The sequence below is a fragment of the Oncorhynchus gorbuscha genome, linkage group LG26 (assembly GCF_021184085.1).
Source record: "Oncorhynchus gorbuscha isolate QuinsamMale2020 ecotype Even-year linkage group LG26, OgorEven_v1.0, whole genome shotgun sequence".
Taxonomy (NCBI): Eukaryota; Metazoa; Chordata; class Actinopteri; order Salmoniformes; family Salmonidae; genus Oncorhynchus; species Oncorhynchus gorbuscha.
Genome location: NC_060198.1, coordinates 39827155 through 39844989, shown reverse-complemented (window position 1 = coordinate 39844989; position 17835 = coordinate 39827155). Strand labels below are relative to the sequence as shown.

The window sequence follows — 17835 nt, the reverse complement described above, 5'->3', positions numbered from 1 at the left end:
ATCCCAAGAACAAGTCCTCTGATTGTGCAAAAGTGCATTTTTCATTGAGTGTCAGGCCAGTCTCCTGGAGTCGGGTAGGAACTGCTGTGAGCCTTCCATCATGTTCTGCTCTGTCCCTTCCGCACACGAGCACATCGTCCTCATGGACTATGACGCCATTCAGCCCCTCCAACAGCTGGGACATGCGACTTTGGAAATGCTCAGGACCGGAAGCGATTCCAAATGGCAAAACATTAAAACAGTACCGGCCAAACGGTGTTATAAACGTTGTGAGTGCCCTACTCTCTGATGATAGCTGTGTCTGCCAGAAACCTGAGCGGGCATCCAGCTTGGTGAAGACTTGTGAGCCATCCAACTGAGCCAGTAACTGCTCCACTGATGGTAATATGTGTCTCTCTCTGCAGAGTGCCTCGTTCAATTTAGTCATGTCCACACAGATCCACCACCATCCCTGCACACCAGTCTGTGGGACTCTCTGTTTTAGACACCGCCCCAATGTCTTCCATCCTCCCCAACTCTTCCTTTACTCTGGCCAATAAAGGGATAGGCACCTGGCGGGGGGTGGTAAGGGCATAGGGGACAGCATCCTCTTTCAGGCGGATTTTGTGGTCACCTTATATCCTTCCTAGACCAGAAAACTCTTTTGCGAATTTCTTTTTGAAAACCTCACCTGGGTCCTCCAGTTCGCTCACTCTCTCAATGAGTTGCAATGCTTCAATTGCTGGCAGCCCCAGCAAATGTCTGGCTAGAGAGTCAATGACGAAGACAGGCTGGATGGCACTCTTTACTCTCCAGTTTAATCACCAAGTGCTCTACCACTGGTAAAATGTTATTACTGGGCCCGTACAGTTTTTTGTTTGTAGAGAGCAAAGGGCCATCTCTGCTATAGCTATACAGCCTAGTTGGTATTGCTGTTACTGCTGCCCCAGTGTCTAGTTTAAATGACACAACCTCCCCATTGAGTTTAATGTCTGAATGCCCGCCAGTATTGTTTCCCTTTACTTCTCCCAGAAAGATGCTGTCCTGCTGTACCTCCTCTGAAGCCTCATTCATGCATTTGCTTTAATTGACAGACAGCTGAAAAGTGTCCTCTCCTGTGACATTTCCTGCATTCCGTATCCTTTGCTGGGCAGTCTTTCCCACATTTGCGACAAACATTTTAACTAGCTACTGGTGCTGTCTGTGATTGTTTTCTCCACGTCTGTCTCTGTTCTGTGTTCCCCTCCGTTTTTTTTAGCTCTGTATGAAAATGCATGTATTTCCTCACTCTCTTCGTTCTGCTAGGAGCTGCTGTCGCGCTGTATCGTCTGCTGTCTTTTTACTGTGTCACTCTGCCTAACCTGGTTTACAGCTTTGGACAAGGTAAACTGGGAATCCAACTGTAACTTTTCAGAAAGTGATATATTTCTTATTCCGACTACAATCCGATCTCGGATCAGCTCTTCCCTGTTCTGCTAGTTTGTGAACAGCTGTGATAAAACTGTTGGTGGTTTCACCCTGCTCCTGTATGCGCATACTAAACCTAGCTCTCTCAAAAATAATGTTGGGTCTCCCTACAAAATGCGTTTCAAAACAGTCTTTAACGGCAATGTAGTTACGTTTCTCTTCATCGGTCAACGTTGAAGCATTTAATATATCCTCGGCTTCATCACCCATAGAGTAGATCAATGTATTAACTTGAAATGCCTCATTTTTCACGTTTAAGCCTGATGCTACCCTGTACCTTTCAAAGCGCCTGATCCATTTCGGCCAGTTTTGAATGTCCATACAAACAAAATTCTCCGAGGGACTAATGTGAAATCAGTCAGCAGTTGAACTTGGAGTCGCAAACCCTGAAATCCCGCCAGCTTCTTCCCCTTACAACATGTTGATTAGCAGTAACTATGAGAATTCTGTGTTATGCACTATAGCCCGTTACCATATGTGAATTAATATTATCTGCTGTTGGCTTGTGTCGATGTATGTATGTGTTTTGCAACATAGCTGACTTGAAACATTGTTAACAGTTTCAGGGCCATGGGCCTTTCTCATGATGGAAAAATACAGAATAACATGAAGACAGGAACTGTGCAATGAGTTGGGGGGTGGCACATTCAGAACGTAGTGTTGCGAGAACAAACGGTCTTTTGTTAGATAACAGGAGCCAGGTGCGGTATCGAGCATGAGCGCATAGATATTCTTCACAGCAACAGTTACTTACATCTATCAACTGAAGCGCTTAGGGGCAGGGACCGGTCTCTGCGCCAACAATCAACGATAGGCTGGGTGAGTCTAAACCACGCCCAGTCTCTACTCTGACAGGCCGGCTCGGAAGCATGGTATATTTATTATATCTTTGTCAAGAACAAGTCAGTTCTCTGTTTGCCCTGCGAGGTGGGACAGAGAGCCCGTATATACGAAAATTGCATTTAGCACTTATTGCTTAGCTAATAAAAAATACATAGTATACAGTCTGTGACTCATTGTCATATTTATCCTGATACCAGATTCGAATTGACGCAAATCTAACATAACTTAGTCCTTGCTCGTTAGCTAGCAAAATAATGATATGCGCTGTTTTATCTCCAACACTGTGCCCTCCCTGCTTTGAAACAGCCTGAATGTATGATTTACTTGGTACCTCTTTCACGTTTATGTGAATTTTAAAACCACTTCTGACACCATGTAGTATGATCTAAAATAAAGACGCGCGACAATGAGGTTTTAGCTCCAGCCTGTTTATTAACCTAACCCCCGCATGTTCTACATAGGTACGGATACCCCCAAGGGACATCCTACTACAATAATAACCTCCAGAGGCACTGACCCTCACTGCAGCGCAAGCACAGATACGTCCAGTCCCAACACCTACAGCGCTCTTATACACAATATCACTTCTTTCTCCAAATCTGCCAGTAACACTGTAAAATACACAACTAATTACTCCCTGCCTTTCTAATGGAGGTGAGGTCAACTGTTCAGGTGATGGCCTCTTTCTGGAAGAATCTCTCCATCTGCTCTGAAGTACCTTCTCATGGCTTTATCAAATATGAAACAGCACATTTCTGCCTCTGCTATTATTATTATTTTTTACCACTTTTTCTACCCAATTTCATGGTATCCAATTGGTACAGTGGCGTGTGAAATTATTCACCCCCTTAGCATTTTTCCTATTTTCTTGCCTTAAAACATGGAATTAAAATATATTTTTTTGTGGGTGTATATTCATTTGATTTACACAACATGCCTACCACTTTGAAGATGCAAAGTATTTTTTATTGTGAAACAAACAAGAAATAAGACAAAAAACAGAAATCTTGAGCAGGCATAACTATTCACCCCCCCCCCCCCAATACTTGGGGTACGTCTAGCCACTGGGATTTTTGTCCATTCTTCAAGGTAAAACTGCTCCAGCTCCTTCAAGTTGGATGGGTTCCGCTGGTGTATAGCAATCTTTAAGTAATACCACAGATTCTCAATTGGATTGAGGACTGGGCTTTGACTAGGCCATTCCAAGGCATTTACATGTTTCCCCTTAAACCACATAAGTGTTGCATTAGCAGTATGCTTAGGGTCATTGTCCTGCTGGAGGGTGAACCTCCGTCCCAATCTCAATTCTCTGGAAGACTGAAACCAGAATGCCAAGAATGTCCCTGTATTTAGCACTATCCATCATTCCTTCAATTCTGACCAGTTTCCCAGTCCCTGCCGATGAAAAACATGGTATTCTTGGGGTGATGAGAGGTGTTGCGTTTGCGCCAGACAGCATTTTCCTTGATGGCCAAAAAGCTAAATGTTAGTCTCATCTGACCAGAGTACCTTCTTCCATATGTTTGGGGAGTCTCCACATGTCTTTTGGCGAACACCAAACATGTTTGCTTATTTTTGTCTTTAAGCAATGGATTTTTTTCTGGCCACTCTTTCATAAAGCCCAACTCTGTGGAGTTTACAGCTTAAAGTGGTCCTATGGACAGATATTCCACTCTCCGCTGTGGAGTTTTGGGACCTAGGGGCCTCATAGGGGGTGAATACATATGCACGCACCACTTTTCCGTTTGAAATTCTTTTGAATTTTTTGAAACAAGTCCTTTTTTTCATTTCACTTCACCAATTATTTTGTGTATGTCCATTACATGAAATCCAGATAAAAATCCAGGTTGAAATGCAACAAAATAGGAAAAACACCAAGGGGATGAATACTTTTGCAAGGCACTGGATCTTGTCTCATTGTTGCAACTCCTGTACGGACTCAGGAGAGGCGAAGGTCGAGAGCTGTGCGTCTTCTGAAACACAAACCAACCAAACCACACTGCTTCTTGACACAATGCCCACTTAACCCAGAAGCCAGCCACACCAATGTGTCAGAAGAAACACCACATGTGCACCTGGTGACTGTGTCAGCATGCACTGCACCCAGCCCACCACAGAAGTCACTAGTGTGTGAAGGGACAAGGACATCCCTGCCAGCCAAACCCTCCCCTAACCCGGACGACGCTGGGCCAATTGTGTGCCGCCCCATGGGTCTCCCAGTCGCGGCTGGCTGTGACAGAACCTCGACTCGAACCCAAAATCTCTAGTGGCACAGCTAGCACTGTGATGCAGTGCCTTAGACCACTCGGGAGGCCCTGGAGAAGATCGACCTTAAGTTAATCGACACCACCTAAAAAATTTGGCCACAGCCGTTACCAGTGGAGGAAAAGAAGGAGTTCATGGTGCATTTTAGTCTAATGTCTCTTTACTTTCAACATTTAGAGGCAGTAGATCACAATCATACAATCCCTTATGGGGACCAGAAGGACTGACTGGGGACTTTGACAAGCTTAGTGACAAACGCAATGTGGACATGATGAGAGACTATTTCACTGCTGCTATTTGATCAATGTTGTATTATTATCTTTAAGATATTCACAATTGAATAATAGTGACAGGGAGTTCCTTGTAAGCCCAGTTCTGACAAAAAGGTAAGATTTGTTGATGGCTTTCAGAGGACAGCTGTAATGAGAATACCTAAGGCCTTAGCCTGAGCTTGCCAGAATAGACTGCAGCTTCAATGCACCCCTGCACTGTGGCATCAGTATTCCAAGCCCGTTCCCATGGACACAGCTTTCCTTTCTTCCCCAAACTTATAGGAGCAGGAGTGCCCTTCCTCCCTGCATGAAGTACTGCCTCTCACCACCAGAGTGCAGGATGGGTAGGATATCATGGCCCATTTTCTCCAATGCCTTTAAAAAAGTGGTTTTACTGTTTATTTATGAAGAACCTGTTTCTTTTCTGCTACTGTTTCTTTATGAGGAACCTGTTTCTTTTCTGCTACTGTTTCTTTATGAGGAATCTGTTTCTTATCTACTACTGTTTCTTTGAGGAACCTGTTTCTTTTCTACTACTGTTTCTTCATGAGGAACCTGTTTCTTTTCTGCTACTGTTTCTTTATGAGGAACCTGTTTCTTATCTACTACTGTTTCTTTATGAGGAACCTGTTTCTTTTCTGCTACTGTTTCTTTATGAGGAACCTGTTTCTTTTCTGCTACTGTTTCTTAATGAGGAACCTGTTTCTTTTCTGCTACTGTTTTTTCACGAGGAACCTGTTTCTTTTCTACTACTGTTTCTTTAAAACCTGTTTTTTTCTGAAAGTACATGTTTTGTAATGAGGAACCTGTTTCTTTTCTGCTACTGTTTTCACCCCAAAATAACCTGGTTTCTTTTCTACTACTGTTTCAAACTCTCTGTGAGTCAGTCATAAACAAGAGGCCATGCCTCTATCTGTAGCCTCACCTCTCCCTGACCCCAAAATAACCTAGGTGAGCGCAGTCAGCAACTCTCTAGTCAGCATAAACAAGAGGCCATCTCTCTCTCTCTCTCTCTCTCTCTCTCTCTCTCTCTCTCTCTCTCTCTCTCTCAACCTTGTGGGGTTACTCTTCAGCTGAACAGTTTCCAGCCATGCTCAACCGAGCCCTTCTCTTGCGGTGGCCTGTTTGTTGGGGATAAGAGGCGAGTCTTCAGGTGACGTGCCTGACGGTCCCATGGGGTGCTCTGTCCCAGGACACTGGCTGCTAAAGTCAGACAAAGGTCATTGTTGATTTGATGCGAGGTTATGTAACCTTGGAGACTGCTGTACTTAGACACAAAGACAGCCCAGAGAAGAGTATGGTCTCTTAATATTCCCAGCCAGAAGGAGACCGTATGTTCCTCCGGCCTCACCCCCCACACACACACTTCCCTGATCACACAGCACTGGGAGGGAGAGAGAGATAAGGGAATGGAAGGGTAGAGGGAGACACTCTCAGAGTGAGAGGCTAATTTCTTGCATGCTAAAATGCAGATATTGACACACAGTACGAGAGGGGAGAAACAGCGAAAGGGAGGGTAGAGAGAGTAAATCACACACACAATTAGAGTGTGAGAAATCTCTCCCTCCTCTGGCTCCATTTCAGATATGACACTTTGTAACCTTCAGCGACAGAGCATAGGAAACCCAGCCTATGATGCGAGCCGTGTAGCCGGAGCCTTGCTCTCCTCTCACTGCGGTGGGTGCGGAGAGTTAACCCTCCATGACGTCCCCATGGAATGTCCAACTCTGTTAGGCTGCCAAGAAAGGACTTGACTCTTCAAGGGCACGTCTAGCCACTCCAGACTTGAACTCTCCGCTGTCAGGATGGGGAGACGGGGATAGAGGGATGAAGAGAGGATGGCTGTTGAAGCCACAGAGAATCCAGTGGTAAGGAGCTCATTAGGAGTGTGGCCCACAAATGCATCTTCCCCCGCAGTGAGCTGGGACTCTTGTATGGACGGACACCATCGCCACACTGTCAATTAGATTTCAGTGATGTCAACAGCACTTCCCTCCTTTCATCAAATATCCTGCATTCTAAGACAGAGAGAGATAAATAGAGAGGGAGGGATGAAGAGGGAAGGAGAGAAAGAGGGAGAGAGATGTTCTGCATTCATGAGAAAGCAAGCTAAAACAACAGAAGAGAGAGAGAACATAGAGAGACAGACAGAGAGAGAGCGAGAGGAAGAGGAAAGAGATGAGAAAGTAGAGGAGAGGGGCATATAAGCGGGAAGAGGCATGGTGATAGCAAGAACAAAACAAAGTGTAAGTCAATGGGGAAGACGGGTTGGAGAAGGGAGGAGGTAGTATGTGAGTGTGTAAGTCACAGAGGGACAGAGAATGAGAGATTGTGCATGTTAGCCAGACAAGATGGAGGAATTGAGAGAGGGAGGGACAGAGACAGAGATGAAAGAGAGAGGGAGAACGTCCATTCTCAAAACATAAAAAACTGCCGTGTGTGTATGTGGCTAGTAGGACTCAATGTAGCTTCATGGTAATGTCAGTATCTCCTCTCCTCCACTGAGGATTGTATGTAATCCAGCCTTGTAAAATGGCTCCTCTTTATGAATTCTAAATAAAAATGCCTATACTGTACATAAAAAAGCCTTATTCATTCAGAGTGCTTCGTGGAAACATCCTTAGACACATTTATGGACAGAGGCTTTTGTCAGTGAACTCAGATAATACAGTGAATCAAGATCTCAGCACATTGTCTAATAGAAACAGTTTGGGGTCTTTTTCTTTTCCCCATGAACCTGCTGAAACTTTAATTTGAATAGAGTTGGAGCCCAAAAAGATTGCAGATGGCTCATTGCTCCCGCACTGCACAGAGATCACAAAGTTAGTGCTAGTAGTAAAATACAATAATAAAAAGGGACTCTGCTGTCCGAGCATCAGGGGGAAACTGGTTCCACCATTGGAGTAATGGGACAGAAAAGGGCTTTGACTGGCCTGTGTGGGAGCTGATCCAACACTCTTCATGAGTCATGCTGGACAGAGAGACCACTATATTACTCTCTCTTCATGAGCCATGCTGGACAGAGAGACCACTATATTACTCTCTCTTCATGAGTCATGCTGGACAGAGAGACCACTATATTACTCTCTCTTCATGAGCCATGCTGGACAGAGAGACCACTATATTACTCCCTCTTCATGAGCCATGCTGGACAGAGAGACCACTATATTACTCTCTCTTCATGAGTCATGCTGGACAGAGAGACCACTATATTACTCCCTCTTCATGAGCCATGCTGAATAGAGAGACCACTATATTACTCCCTCTTCATGAGCCATGCTGGATAGAGAGACCACTATATTACTCTCTCTTCATGAGCCATGCTGGATAGAGACCACTATATTACTCCCTCTTCATGAGCCATGCTGGATAGAGAGACCACTATATTACAACCTCTTCATGAGCCATGCTGGATAGAGAGACCACTATATTACTCCCTCTTCATGAGACATGCTGGATATAGAGACCACTATACAGTATCAACAGTACCACCCCATACATACCTGATACATTGGGCAACATTCATAGCCATCTGAGGGGACCTTGCAGCAGGTGTTGCCCTCCTTACACACCTCTCCGCCTGGGCAGTCATCAGCAGAGACCTGGGCCAGCAGAGACCTGGGCCAGCAGAGACCCGGGCCAGACTATTGATAATTGATAACAGGTGGACCCCCTGGTTAAAGCCTGTTTTTAGTGTTTCACCTGTCTAGTTATATAACGTACTGCTGATCAATAGATCAGGGGTAATTTATGTTTATTTCACTGTGTATTGCTGTTGATTTCACTGGGTATTGCTTATAGAGAGTGTGTCTATTGTCTTCTGTCCCAGGTTGCTGCCATCATGACTCTACCTTTTGACGTGGTGAAGACACGAAGACAGATCCAACTGGGAGAGATGGAGACACTGGGAGATGTGTAATATACGGTTTAAAATTATACTGTTACATAATTACAGGGTCTTATGTACCCATATGGCCATTCACGTCTGAAATCGTATTTTATCCTCTCTGATAGAACGTAGGATTGCCCACTAAATCTCTGTCTTTCTCCCCTTCCTTCTTGTCCCTGTGAAGAATCCAATGGCGTGCCGTGGGCCTGGGGCCTGGGCCTTCAGTGAGGTCCTACTCAGTCCCACCCGAATTAATCCACCTCTTATTTCCATCATTATGATGCCATGGCTCTAGACACTATACATTCAGACAGAAACGCAGTATGAAACCAGGCGTTGCGTCACCTTGAAATTGACATTTTTATTCATAGAATTGCAGGGGAAGAGTACAATATCTTTTCATTGTGCAGCTCCCGTTGCCCTGCACGCTTGTTCGTTGAGCTGTAGATCCACTCGGGTGTCCCCAAAAGTTTTCAAAAGCACCATTGCTTGTAAGTGCCCAGCCGTGTCTCATTGCTGCCTTGGTTAGACAACTCAAGTTTGCAAAGCCAGTGTGGCTCCAAACACCAAATCTATCACTTGCAAATAATAGGCATTCCCAGCAGTACAGTTTGCAGTGCTTCTCGGAGCCTGTGAGCCATTGATAGCGCTCGTAGTTGGAACTTTGAAAGTGGCGAACGAACCCCTTTCCCGCCTGTGACAGGCTTTGTAGCATCGGCGTCGGGTGACCTCTCCTGACAATGTCTAACTTTTCTTGAAAAGTTTGTCTTGAGAATGGCGTTATAATTATATCCTCGACCAAATCGATATCTTCTCCTCCTTCCGCCATTGTGGGTTAAAAAAACAGCTTAGTAGTACGCAAGTTAATTAGTTTATCAAATTCAGTTTCCTAGTTCTGAGGTTTGCATATACCTGCCCATATAGGACCTGCCTCTCAATATTGGTAATCCAATCAAAAGACGTGCACGCACTATATGCCTGCTAGCTGGCTCCTGTGAAACACTGGAGCCAGCCAGCAGGCGTACAATAGCCAACTCTAAAGCTGATTGGTTGACACGAAATTTTAATTTCCATTCACTTTAAGCTACAAGCGCCCGCACTATTGATTCTGAAGGCCTGAGGGCAGATTTTAGAACCCTGGCAACACATGATGGCAAATATGATTGGATAAAAGATCTAACATAAAGACCAGCCCTCCAAATCTCAACCTGAGGCTGGAAGCAGTGCAACCAAGAGGAAATAGGGCTCTGACGGCCCACCACTGGAAGAATCCCACATCCACATGGCATATCATGAGGGGAATTTTGGCTGAATCGGGATACAGGGGGCTCTTTGCAGGTAAGTCCAAAGGATATATAAAAAGTATATAATTATGCCATTTATATTTGCAATGCCTGAACCCACTACCCTGGCTGTTATAGTAAGCAGTCTGAATGGAATGGAGGACTAAATCAGGTAAATTGTGTCTCTTTATCCCCCTCAGGTTTCCTACCCAGGGTGATCAAATTTGCCCCAGCCTGTGCTGTCATGATCAGCACCTATGAGTTTGGGAAGATCTTCTTCCAGAAGATAAACCTTGACCGAGAGCAACAGGCCTGCTGAGGGGCTGTGTGTGTGGAGAAGCAGGGTTGGCTACCTTCTTCTGTGGCAGAATGGGAAGAGACTGTTCGCAGCTGCCAATGCATGCTCACATGCACGCTCACATGCACGCTCACATGCATGCTCACATGCAAGAAGACTGCTCCTGGTTAAGACTTTGCACCTAGAAACCTGAGCTTCAAATCACCCTGGAGGAGTCTCTGTCTCTCAATTCAGACAAAGTTGAGGAATGGGCTTTTTGTTGTTGTTTTCTAGCCCTTTCTATTGGCCCACAGGGAGGCTACTCCTACAACTGTGAACACTGTCATACGTGTATCCATGAATGTGTCCATTAGTTAAATTCAGAACTGTGGGGGAACGGCCCTGTGACCTAAGGCTTATTCAGACTTTAGCATGCTTTCCTTGTACGCTAAAAGTGTTCATCTTTGCTAGTACAGCCCCCTGCTGTTCAGTTGTAAAATAAAAAAGGTGTTGCACCAATCACAAGAGCTTTTGCCTTATCTATTAGCTGATGCATTTCTGTTACAGTGGAATTCTAGATTTTGAAGCTAGCGTTTGTACAGCAGGAAGGCGGAGCCATGATGCTGGTTGGCGACGTTAATCACGTGATGGGTCACGTCCTTGTATAAATACCAAACATACCCCTTACATAGGCCTCTTTTTCAATCGGCTCTGAGACAAAATGGTGAGTTCGTCTTTCTTATTTGAGACCGTTTAGCATCTTCTTAAACCTTATGTTGCCCCTCTAAGTCAATAGGTAGGATGTGTCATCTGTAATTAATAGTTGTATGTTAGACCTTACCATAATAACATGGTCTTAGATTATTACAGAATGAATGTATGAAGTAATCGTTGGCATACTGGTAGTTTAAAATGGCTGATACTCTGAGGCCTAGCATGCTTCGTTACTCAAATACATTTTAAACAGACATTTTGTAACGTTAGTTCACAATCAAACTTGTTTAAGACTGACAACGTGCTAGTTAAATTTCTACTGTTTTATAACGGGCTTTACCTTATGAGGCCTGACCCATTAGCCCGACCAACAGTAGCTAGTCAAGGTCCTCCGAACCTCTAACGACTACGGTTACACATGTTTATTCCAAGACTCTGTTTCCGTCCATAGTTGGGATTTATTTAATTGGGATTTATTTCGTGAAGATCGGTGACTAGTCCCTCGACGGGCGGACAGAATGAACAGGAACAGCATGAGGCCAACCAATATCGAGTTCTGACATATTGACTCAAGTGCGTTCATATAGTTTTGTATGCCTCATGGACAATGTGCTGAATTGCGTTGTCTTTACAGTCCCACCGTAAATTTTCGGCTCCCCGCCACGGATCCTTGGGCTTCCTGCCCCGCAAGAGGAGCAGACGTCACCGTGGTAAGGTGAAGAGTTTCCCCAAGGATGACCCCAGCAAGCCAGTCCACTTGACTGCCTTCCTTGGCTACAAGGCTGGCATGACTCACATCGTGCGTGAAGTCGACAGACCTGGCTCAAGTGAGTATTTGGCTTCATTCTGTTTTGTTTAATTGACTGGGTGAATATTGCTGTGGGATTGATGAATACATAACCAAGCCATATTAGTTTTGGTCTTGCATTACTGTTTGTCTTTTTTTCTGCCTGTGATGATTCCCTCGACGGGCGGACATATTGGGTCTAACCCTTGATGAATGTCGAGCACTGAGCGCAGTCGTTGAGCATTGAACTTATGCAATTTAAGTCTACTGTGGAACTCCTGTATTACTGACCTTCATACCTGACTATTTTCCTACAGAGGTGAACAAGAAGGAAGTGGTTGAGGCTGTGACCATTGTGGAGACTCCTCCCATGGTTGTGGTGGGTGTTGTGGGTTATGTCGAGACCCCCCGTGGCCTGCGTTCCTTCAAGACCATCTTCGCTGAGCACATCAGTGATGAGTGCAAGCGTCGCTTCTACAGGAACTGGTGAGCCATTATACACGTGAAAAAGAATAGATATTTTGATTATTGGTTGGATAGTGTATAATTGCGTTTAAATATGAGCTTTGAAGCATGTTGCTCGACATAAAATATGTGGTGTTTCAGTGAGTCTTAACATCCGGTGCCCCCCTGGTGGCAGCTCCGCTCGGGTGCCTCGTGTCCTGATGAGCTCCGGGCTCCTCTGGCCGGTGGAAAGCGCTTCTTAGAAACCGCGTCATGAGCCGAAAACCCTTCTGAAGCTGTAACTGCCCCCTTCGCCCCTGTGAAGGCTGGGCGAGCAGCTGAGTGCAGTGTTCTTCCGCTGGCCCCCTGGGGTTATGAAGGACCTGTGCCAACCCGTGTGCCTCTTCTCCCCTACCCTCCGGTCACGCTGCATGCTCTTAGGTACAAGTCCAAGAAGAAGGCCTTCACAAAGTACTGCAAGAAGTGGCAGGATGACGAGGGCAAGAAGCAGCTGGAGAAGGACTTTGCCTCCATGAAGAAGTACTGCCAGGTCGTCCGCATCATCGCCCACACGCAGGTGAGTGAGCGGGATAGAATACGCTCCCTGCAATGCCACAGTTTTAATCAATCAGATCTCCCTTTGTCTGTGACGAGACCACGGAACACTGCGTCAGGCATGACGTCCGACACGCATGAGGATACATTCCATGCTGCCTTCCTTCTGAGACTGTCCCCTGGATCACATTTAACCCAATTTTGGTTTGAATACATGGTGTTTGTACTAGCTATACTTGTCCCAGGACTAGCAGGCTCACATGCCTCTCTCCTCCCCATCCAGATGAGGCTGCTGCCCCTGAGGCAGAAGAAGTCCCACCTGATGGAGGTGCAGCTCAATGGAGGCTCCATCTCTGACAAGGTGGACTGGGCCCGTGAGAAGCTGGAGCAGTCTATCCCCATCACCAATGTCTTCACCCAGGATGAGATGATCGACGTCATCGGTGTCACAAAGGGTCACGGATACAAAGGTATGTGTCTTAAGGGCTTTGTGTGAGACACGGAACACTGCATCAGGCATGGTGTCTGACACGCATGAGGATGCATTCCATGCTGCCTTCTGAGACCACAACTCGCTAATGCCTGTAGTTAACCAAGCTTTAGTTATTAATGCTAAGCCCTCAGGTACTAAACATTGAAATTTCCCCTTTAGGTGTCACCAGCCGTTGGCACACAAAGAAGCTCCCCCGTAAGACCCATCGTGGTCTGCGTAAGGTGGCCTGTATCGGTGCCTGGCATCCCTCCCGTGTGGCCTTCTCCGTGGCCCGTGCTGGTCAGAAGGGCTACCACCACCGCACAGAGATCAACAAGAAGATCTACAAGATCGGCCAGGGCTACCACACCAAGGACGGCAAGCTGGTGAAGAACAACGCCGCCACCGAGTACGATCTGTCCAACAAGAGCATCACCCCTTTGGGTGGCTTCGTCCACTACGGAGAGGTGACCAATGACTTTGTCATGCTGAAGGGCTGCACAATTGGAGTCAAGAAGAGGGTGCTAACCCTGCGTAAGGTGAGGAAAGAGATAATTCCATCTTATGCATGTATATTCCAATGCATTGTCAGTTGGCATTGGGTACTTATAAGTTGGCTGAACTGAATAGGTACGTATTAAATATGGGTAGTTCCCTCCCTGGATCGATGAAACTAATGGCAGTGTGCTGGCCCTGTTGCATGTAGGGTTCTGGCGTGTATTGACTTTAGGGCATTTGTTTCATACCAGATGGACACTGTGCTAAATGTTGTTGTCCTGTATGGCCCGTTAAAGGAATGCATCACTAATCTGTATATAAAAATATATATATATATATATATATGCTTCTTTTTTTCAGTCTCTGTTGGTGCAGTCCAGCCGTCGTGCCACGGAGAAGATCGACCTCAAGTTCATCGACACCACCTCCAAGTTTGGCCACGGCCGCTTCCAGACAGTGGAGGAAAAGAAGGCGTTCATGGTGCGTTCAGTTTCCATGACATTTACTTGTCTCTTCCAATGGCTTCACTCTGTTTCACAAGTCCCCTGGATCAATGTGGTGGACCCACCCTAGTTTACATGCAACTGGCATTGCAGCTCAGTCCCCTATGCCCATAGTGCACTTATCGTAACCTGGTTCACTCTTGGTATGAATTTGGGTTCCATTCAGGTGCTAGATCAAACTTCAGTGAGGCAGGGGAGCGGCATCATTTTTTTGCTGTTCCCTGTTCACTCTCTGGGAACATCACCCCTGGAGCCACAGATGGTGTAGAGGCTGCTTATTAAACTCTATATGCATTGTCACTGACCACTTTGTCCTTTTGTCTACAGGGACCACTCAAGAAGGACCGCATTGCCAAGGAAGAGACTGCCTAAATGTCGTCCTCTAGCTCTGTCTAGTGGTATGAGTCCTCATGCTGCACTGCGGAGTTGTTTAATAATAAAACAAGTGAAAAGTCCTTCTTCGTTTCTTATGATATGCATAATCTCACACTTTAATCTGAGGCCTACGTGGGCCCAGCAAATTCAGATCTTGTATTTGGGTTGATGCATGGATTTGTTCAACAAAAAATGAATGCTTATTTGGCAAATGTGCCTTGATCAATTTGAGTCTTTAAGTAGGACAGTTGACAAGCCCAGCAGCCTTCGGGGAATTTGACTAGATTATTTTTTACGTCGATCGTGTAGCAACTGTGCCACCTATTGTCAAGTTGCTATGCACTTTAATATTGAGGCAATTGTTCACTATTTTTATACAGTCCATTTTGGCTGTGCGTATTGCCTGTTGACGATCAGCCTTAAACTTGTCACGGTCAACATGGCTTATGGTTGACTTCAAAAGCACTGCTTGCCTGTAGTTCAGTGTAGCAGTTGCCTACCTTGCGTGAGCTGAAGGATGCATTCGGGCAGTACTGGTGGCCTTGTACCGCTGCCTGTCAGTATATTGGGAAGCTGCAGATGACAGCTTGGTGAATATTGTGACTGCAGCTGTGGTTAATTAGTACAGTTCAAGGCTAATTGATGGGTTGTGAATCTCATGACTGCCTGCATAGTTGCACTGCAAGATGTGCATTGTATAAATGCTCTGCTAAAATCATTTTTGTGCGTACTGGGACTTTGGTCAGGGTAACATCCTGGCACTTATTCCATCAACACTGAGAAAGTGACTGGACTATTGTGATATGGCCCGCTGCTGCAGGCTGTCTGGATTTTCAAGGGAATGAACACTACAGTCCAGAGTGCACTGATCAGGATGATAGTACGTTTAGATAAATTCCTTGTCAGATTTCGACCATTGCTTTGCATGAATGTGAAGGTATACAGCCACGTCTTTCTAAACGAAAGTCATTTTCCATTCAGACAACTGGCTATAGAAAGTGTACAGAACATGAACACCTATTGAGTTGCACACCCTTTTGCCCTCAAGAGCCTCAATTTGTTGGGTCGGGAATGTTTCCTTTTGTGGCAACTTTGGCACCGTGTCACTGGTGGAACGGGTGTATGAGGAGGATGAGGGCTGCAGTAGATACCCCAGATAGGGGAGAGTGAGGCCTAAGGCTGTTTGATAAATAAGCATCAATCAGTGGGTCTTGTGACGGTATACAGAGATGACCCGTTTACAGTGTCCTATAAGGAGCATTGGTGGTAATTCTGCTGGCCGAATGGTAAACATCTAGCTGCCCGAGAGCACCCTTACCTGCCGATCTATAAATTACATCTCTGTAATCTAGCTGGGGTAGAATGGTCATCCGAGTCAGGGTTAGTTTGGCAGCTGAGGTGAAAGAGGAGTGATTACGATAGAGGAAACCAAGTCTAGATTTAACCTACATACACCTGCAGCTTTGCTATGTGCTGAGAGGACAGTGCACCGTCCTTGGGGTACTTCCTTGGTGACAGGCAGTGGCTGAGACAGCAGAGATTCTGACTTCATACACTGCCCTCTTTGAGAGCGGTAGTTAGCAAACCAGGCCAAAGACCCCTCAAAGACACCAATAGTCCTTAGCCGGCCCACAAGAATGGAATGGTCTACTGTATCAAAAGCTTTGGCCAAGTCAATAAAAATAGCAGCACAATGTTGCTTAGAATCAAGGGCAATGGTGACACACCCATAACCTGAGCGGAAGCCAGATTGCATACTCGAGAGAATACTATAAACCTCAAAGCCAGTCAGTTGATTATTGACAGGTTTATCCAACAGTTGGCTGGAAGTCCATTGGGTGGTGGACCATTCTTGATACACACAGGAAACTGTTGAACATGTAAAAACCCAGCAGCATTGCAGTTCTTGACACAAATTGGTGCGCCTGGCACATACTACCATACCCTGTTCAAAAGCATATTTTGTCGTGCCCGTTCACTATCTGAATGGCACACATACACAATTCTTGTCTCAATTGTCTCAAGGCGTAAAAATCATTCTTTAATGATTTCACAAGTTACATCAATAAGGGAACACAGCTTTCACCTGGTCAGTCTGTCATTGTAAGAGCAGGTGTTCCTAATGTTTTGTACACTGTATATGTCCATGTGTTCTACCCATATTTGGCTTCAGTACAGAGCTCACCTAGCTCTGTACAGCAATTAAGCCTTCCACTCAAAAGTGCTTTCACCTCCACTTCAGCAGGTAATGAGGAGGACCCTGAGGTCCTCGCACTCCATTTAGACGTCCCTCACGTCTCCCGCTACACATCTCTGCATAATACAGTATTCTGCACCCTTTGCAAAAAATGTGATTTTCAGAAGGATTTTCAAGGTCCTTATTTTCTATTAACTTAAAGATGTCCTCCAGTGATTTTTAAACTTTTCCTGTTAAGGTGATATCCCAAGTATAAAGACAGTAAAGTAAAGGGTAAACAAATATGTTTTGATTAAAATAGTGTTTTTTAGACAGAACTGCAAACTACCAGGAGGGCATTCAAGGAGTTGGTTTGATGGAAAGTCTATTGGCTCGAGGAACAATAGAAGAGCAATAGAGAACAACCCCACTTGTGCCGTGTCAGACATACCTGGACCACCTATTGAGATGTGCCTTTTGTTAAATAAATCAGGTGTTCAATGAGGTGAGAATGAGACTGGAGTGCTACTTTAAGTCTTTGGAGCATTGTTCACACAATAGCACATTTCAGTTTTTCAAAACATTCCCCAACGGAAGCATTTCTCGTCGTTGAGGTCCAAGGAGGGGAAAGAAATCCCAAAGAATGTGATATGAACATGATGCATCCACTGAAAGAAGTGATACAGTGTCTGGAGGGAGACTCATGGAGATGGCCTGTGTTGTGTAATAATAACCTCCAGAGGCACTGACCCTCACTGCAGCGCAAGCACAGATACGTCCAGTCCGAAACACCTACAGCACACTGTAAAATACAGAACTAATTACTCCCTGCCTTTCTAATGGAGGTGAGGTCAACTGTTCAGGTAATGGCCTCTTTCTGGAAGAATCTCTCCATCTGGTCTGAAGTACCTTCTCAGGGCTTTTTCAATTATGAAACAGGACATTTCTGCCTCTGATATTTTACATTTTTTTACCCCTTTTTCTACCCAATTTCATGGTATCCAATTGGTACAGTGGCGTGTGAAATTATTCACCC

At 45.4% G+C, this 17835-nt stretch overlaps 1 protein-coding gene and 3 non-coding genes across 4 annotated transcripts; all 4 read left to right on the top strand.

Annotated features, from left to right (window-relative positions):
* Positions 1 to 10866: 10866 nt before the first annotated feature.
* LOC124016091 (60S ribosomal protein L3) lies at positions 10867 to 14703 on the top strand. Its single transcript, XM_046331618.1, has 8 exons — positions 10867 to 10999; positions 11624 to 11816; positions 12094 to 12262; positions 12662 to 12797; positions 13059 to 13245; positions 13428 to 13786; positions 14106 to 14225; positions 14576 to 14703. The coding sequence occupies exons 1-8, from the start codon at positions 10997 to 10999 to the stop codon at positions 14618 to 14620; spliced, it is 1212 nt and encodes a 403-aa protein (XP_046187574.1). The 5' UTR covers positions 10867 to 10996; the 3' UTR covers positions 14621 to 14703.
* On the top strand, positions 12859 to 12952 carry LOC124016586. Its single transcript, XR_006835396.1, has one exon. It is a non-coding gene; the product is annotated as a small nucleolar RNA U83B (small nucleolar RNA).
* On the top strand, positions 13265 to 13345 carry LOC124016594. Its single transcript, XR_006835404.1, has one exon. It is a non-coding gene; the product is annotated as a small nucleolar RNA U83B (small nucleolar RNA).
* On the top strand, positions 14362 to 14492 carry LOC124016576. The gene has a single exon (XR_006835387.1). It is a non-coding gene; the product is annotated as a small nucleolar RNA SNORA54 (small nucleolar RNA).
* Positions 14704 to 17835: the final 3132 nt, after the last annotated feature.